Source organism: Pundamilia nyererei, unplaced genomic scaffold (assembly GCF_000239375.1).
Source record: "Pundamilia nyererei isolate P.nyererei 1_Seehausen unplaced genomic scaffold, PunNye1.0 scaffold00013, whole genome shotgun sequence".
In the NCBI taxonomy this organism is placed as follows: Eukaryota; Metazoa; Chordata; class Actinopteri; order Cichliformes; family Cichlidae; genus Pundamilia; species Pundamilia nyererei.
This window is the reverse complement of record NW_005187414.1, coordinates 3,310,072-3,315,524: the sequence shown is the minus strand read 5'-3', so window position 1 is coordinate 3,315,524 and position 5,453 is coordinate 3,310,072. Positions and strand designations below refer to the sequence as shown.

Sequence of the window (5,453 nt, the reverse complement as noted above, 5' to 3'; positions counted from 1 at the left end):
AAAGCACTGTATCGAACGGTTCAATATCGATACGAGTATCGTTGCACCCCTACTAAAAACCTGAAACACTGCACATCACTCTAGTCACTGTAAAAACTAACTGTGCTGACTGTGATATGTCCAAGGTTTGTCTGTTGTATTTTGCCTTTGCTCCTAGCTACAATGCTCCACACTAAGTTATCCTAAGTTCTGCTCTGTTTCATCAAAAATACCAGTATGAGCATTCAGTGTTAGGATTCAGTGAAGAGCTTTGGCACTGCCCTCGGAGCTTTGAGCCGTCACACCCAAACCTATTATGTGTTTGTGCTGATAACCTCTTCCCCAGGCATTCCAAGTAAATCAGCACTCCTACTGCAAACTATCATAGACACATAAAAAATTAAAATTCCAACTCTGATTTTGTGTTCTGAGTGAAAACAATTCTTCAAATATATGAACAATAAAGTTAGAAGCAAAAAGAACCAAGTCCACACCTTTCAGTCAGAAAACTGACACTCTGCCTATTTAGCAAATCCTTAAAGTTTCCTATTTTTAAGGTAAAGGAAGGGTTTTGTCCTAAATCTAGCCCATGGTTCACTATCAGGAATGTTTTCCAGTTATGCTAAAGCTCCATTCAGTGACAAAGTTAAACAGAGATATGAGGATGAGATGAAAGGGTGCAGGAAGCAAAGATGCCAAAAGAGAGAGATTTTGTTCCCTAACAGTGTTAAATGGAGCTATCACGTGGTATTTATCACGTGATAGCAAATGGATTAAAGAAACGCATGCACACCATCCTGCCATAGAAAATAAATCAGTTCGTGTTTTTCTGTTATGTTTAAACTGATTTAATTCCTCATAATACCAAATGTGGATCCCATTGGCTCATGTGCACCACTAATATAACTCATGTGTATTTCTCTTATCACGTACTTGCTTCAACAAACACAGATGTTGCAGCACCGTTTGCCTTCCCAGTGGACCTGCAGGCGTACCCCACGTACTGCACAGTAGTGGCCTACGTCACTGACCTCAGCACTATACGCCAAAGGCTGGTGAACCGCTTCTACAGGTGCGTCCTCTCGGGTTATCACATACAGAGCGCGTGTGAAAGAGACCGACCGTAACAGCTGCGTTTTCCTTTCAGGCGGCTCTCCTCTCTGATGTGGGAGGTTCGCTACATAGAACACAACGCCCAGACGTTCAACGAGCCGGGGTCATTCATCGTCACCACCGCCAAGTTTGTCTCTGACCTCATGCTGCAGTTCATTAAGTGAGCACATTTAATGTCGAGCGTTACTAAATCACAGTTACGTGATGTGAAAATAATCATCTGAAATGTCCTCCTTACTCATCAATGAATGTTTCATTCCCCACATGTAGCTTTCCCAACAGCTGCAACAGTCGACTTTTTGGGTTTAATAATTTGACATGAATAATTTTTAGATCATTGACCCTGTCCTATCACGGAGGAATAACTCCTGATTCCTCCTCATTTCTTCCACAGGGACCCAAGTCTGACAGACATCATGCCCCTCTATAAAACTATGAAGAAGGCGACCTTCTCTGACTCTGAAGACGAGGTGTGTGTGACTGTCCGTATGCATGCTTACACTGCATTCATTCACACGATGATCCGGGCACGTTAAGCGGAAAGCTTTGAAAACAGATACTAATCTCGCTTTTTTTCCTTCTTTTTTGAATTATTGAGCTAAAAAATATAATTAATTAAGCTGACAGAGAAACATGTTCGATTATTTTTCTTTTATCCTATTTAGGATGACGAGGAAGAGGACGAAGATACTAATACTCCTGGAACATCCACACGGAACCACAAGGTAACATATGTAACGGATTCACACGAGCGGATACAGTGTCAGTGTCGATGCAGGTTCGGTATCAGAAATGGCCGTTTACTGGTTTTTTACTAATTCCCACAGGCCCGTCGACCCATGCAGCGCCAGCTGCGAGCTCGACCTCATTCGTACGACCCTCACGCGTGGAAGGGACGCTGCAAAGAGCTGCTGGATCTCATCTTTCAATGTGAAGACTCTGAGCCCTTCAGAGAACCCGTAGACCTACAAGAGTACCCGGTAACTATGCAACAAACCTCTCGCTTTTTGTGTTATGTGCGGTGCATACCTGCGAGCTCAGAATCAAACTCAACTCTCTGGAGCTGATCTGAATTTTTAGCTCCTTGTAAATTTCCATCACAATCACATTGATTTGTGTTTTCAGGGGGCACAAGTGGCTCCAGTTCAATTATGATGAGTGCTGTTTGAGGCAAAGGCCTCTTCATTCATGATGTGAACAGACTCACAGCTTCAGTGGCCTTGAGTTCTCTTCAAAAGAAGAAGGGTGCAGTTCTTTCACTTCTGGTTTTTTTTCCTTTTCAGCTCATTGACAGTAAAAACTTCAAACCTCTCTATTCTCTCACTTCTTTCCCATTTCTCTCTCTCTCTCCTTTCTGTCATCTTTTGAAAACAATTCAATGAAAGATGAAAAATCCCAACTGTCCCTCTGCTTCTTCAAGGACTACCTGCAAATAGTCGAATCACCGATGGACTTTGGCACTGTTCTCAACACGCTGACGGAAGGAAAGTACCAGTCTCCCATTGAGCTCTGCAAGGATGTCAGGCTCATTTTTAGTAATTCCAAAGCTTACACGCCCAGTAAGAAGTCTCGGGTGAGGGTCACAAACACACACATTTACAGCTCATTATGCCTATAATATAGATTTTATGGGTCCATAAAATTAAATCCTCAAATTATTATTTTTTTTAACTTCTTCAGATTTATAGTATGAGCCTAAGGCTTTCTGCCCTGTTTGAGGAGCATATCAGCCCCATCCTGGCTGACTACAAAGCCATCCACGGCCTGACTGATAAACTGACCAAACAAGGCACCGACAGACAGACACGACACACTACAGACAGACAGACACGGCACGTAATGAAGAGGAGGAGGAGGAGAAGCGAATCTCCTGCAAGCAGCACCGCGTCCAGGTAGATGAAATTTAACTTTCTCTGCAGCTTTAAATATATATATATTTTTTAACCTGATGTCACACTCGGTTACTTTTTGATTTCATTTCTAGCCCAGAGAGGAAGAGACGCGTATCGTCCAGAGTGAACGCAAAGAAGGAGCCTTCGCCTGTCCCTTCACGACCCTCCTCTCTGAGGCAGAGCATCCCCGTCAAGCAGCAGCCGCCTCAGATGGTCAACGGCAAAGCAGAAACGCCAGCTCCAGGACGCACGCGTAGCGCTGCGCGCCATACTACACACTCACTACCCTCCTCATCCTCATCACATAACGTCACGAACAGCACGCCGAGCACAACAGGTATCATCACAGACGTGTTCAATAAATACGATAACGCTCCAGGAAGTCACTGCAGCAGGCAAAGGAGTAGTCGGCCACAGCATGTTGCTGTTACATTTTGGTTTTTATACACACACAACACAAGTTTGTGAGTCGCTGACAGTCACCTTTTGTTACCTTTGGACAAAGCTAGGCTACCTATACGCTGCCTGTTTTTCAGCCTTTATGCTAAGCTATGCTAACCAAAGTGATGTTGATTTTCTTATCTGATGCTGGACAAGAAAGCACACTACATCTCCTCGCCTGCTGCCTAGCCTGACTGTTTATTTCCTTCTTCTATCTCCTTCTCATTAACAGAGTCGACTCGCTCGTTGCGGGCTCATAACTCTGTGCCAGCTTCGTCATCACCAGCTCCTGAGAAGGTGACACCTTCCCAACCCACAGAGAGTAGCAGCGGAAGCACTCGACGGAAACTCAGGACACCTGTTCGACACACACCAGGTAAGAGATCACGTCACAATCATGTGACCGTGTAAAGCAAAGGTTTACGATCAGGACGTAAACATTTACGTTTCTGTTCTTTTCCATCTCAGGCTCTCCTGGCAGCACTTCATCTCATAGCACAGTCCACCTGAATGGCCACGGTAGTCATGTGACCCTAGGTGTGGGAAGAAGGGGGAGGAAGTCGAGAACAGAGCCGCCAGTGAGTCCACCAGAGGTCTCAACCCCGGCCAGCCCTTCAAGACCGCGAGGTCGCCCACCTGGCAAGAAGAGAGGCAGGAAGAGCAAGCAGGAGGCGGAGGACACAAGACAGAGCGGCAGCCGCAGGAGCTTCACCCCTGACGACGAGGTCGACCCGTCTACAGGCGACGAAGGCGGCATGTCTTCTGCACAGGAAGTGTTGTCGGACTCTGGCATGGCGTCGACGCCGAGACGGCGTGGCCGGCCCCGAGTGGTGAGAATCGAGGAACCTGCTCCTCCTCCTGAGTCACCGGAGCCCTCGCCACTGAGGAGGAGCAGCAGAAGGGCCAACGAAGAGGGCACGCCTCCGCTCCAGACCCAACGACCCAGCCGGAAAGAACCTCCTAAGGAGGAGGAGGAGGCAGGCGACGAGGCAGGAGGGTCCATGCGCACACGTAACCAAGGTCGACGGTCAGCCTGGTACATGGAGGAGGACTCCGAGGAGGAGCAAAGGCAGCTGCTGTTTGAGGACTCATCAATAACCTTTGGCACCTCCTCAAAAGGGCGTGTCCGCAAACTGACAGAGAAAGCCAAAGCCAACCTGATTGGCTGGTAACGGAGGAGCCACGCAGGCTGGGACATGTTCGCTCGTGCGTTGGAGGACTGGGAGGGCGGAGTGGAGGAAGTCACGCTTAGCGGTGTATGCATTTGTGTGCGTATGTGTGCGTACATCCATGGAGTCGCTGGTTCAGCTGCTGCTATTTGAAGCTGAGGAGAGCAAAGAGTTACCAGCCCACTCCTTGTCGCTGCCCCTCCCCTTCCACCTTCCTCTCTTGCCCAGTAAGCACATCTGTACGACATCCGATGGCATGTTCGCGTGTTCCAGCTCCTCCTACATTATTGATCCATGTTGGATCCCGCAGGAGCGCGAATCACAGAGCCTCATGTCGACGGTGTTGTGACTCCTCTCTTGTGAACCACTCTGTCTCCTTCTGACCTTGTACACAGTTTGGTGTCAGATTGGGTAAAGTTGTTGGTAGTTGGAGACTTTTAGTACTTGAAAAAAAAATCACGAGGAGGCCAGATGTATCTTATCTAACTTTTACTATTTTTGAGGACTTTTCAAGCGTCTCCGCCGGACAGATGGAAGATGCCCACGGAGCTGAATGCGGTAATGGACGACGGGACCGCTGGCCTAACGACGTCCTTTTCCCGCTTCCCCCTCTCTCCCTCCCTTCCTCATTGTTCCCAGTCTTTTTTTATACAACCTGCTCTCTGCTTTTTCTAAGATTTGTACGTGATCACTGCTCTCTGTTTTGGAAGTCTTACACGTTGGCTGACCTATCTGTCTGCGCTAAAATACCAAATGGTGTACCTTTTCGGAGGTACTGTAGATCTGTAGGTTTTGTTTACTATTGATGTGTTTGGGTGTTTTTTCTTTTCCTTTCTTTTCTCTTTGCATGTTATTAGAA

The 5,453-nt window shown here is 47.1% G+C and overlaps 1 protein-coding gene across 1 annotated transcript in view; it reads left to right on the top strand.

The window, feature by feature from the left end:
• The window catches only part of phip (PHIP subunit of CUL4-Ring ligase complex), a 41,546-nt gene extending 36,093 nt beyond the window's left edge, over positions 1 to 5,453 (top strand). Inside the window, exons 31-40 of the mRNA XM_013908706.1 lie at positions 931 to 1,051; positions 1,127 to 1,252; positions 1,487 to 1,562; positions 1,758 to 1,817; positions 1,920 to 2,072; positions 2,513 to 2,665; positions 2,773 to 2,984; positions 3,077 to 3,321; positions 3,658 to 3,801; positions 3,894 to 5,453. Of these exons, the coding sequence (XP_013764160.1) occupies positions 931 to 1,051; positions 1,127 to 1,252; positions 1,487 to 1,562; positions 1,758 to 1,817; positions 1,920 to 2,072; positions 2,513 to 2,665; positions 2,773 to 2,984; positions 3,077 to 3,321; positions 3,658 to 3,801; positions 3,894 to 4,597 (1,994 nt within the window). The 3' untranslated portion in view covers positions 4,598 to 5,453. The remainder of the gene's footprint in view (positions 1 to 930; positions 1,052 to 1,126; positions 1,253 to 1,486; positions 1,563 to 1,757; positions 1,818 to 1,919; positions 2,073 to 2,512; positions 2,666 to 2,772; positions 2,985 to 3,076; positions 3,322 to 3,657; positions 3,802 to 3,893) is intronic.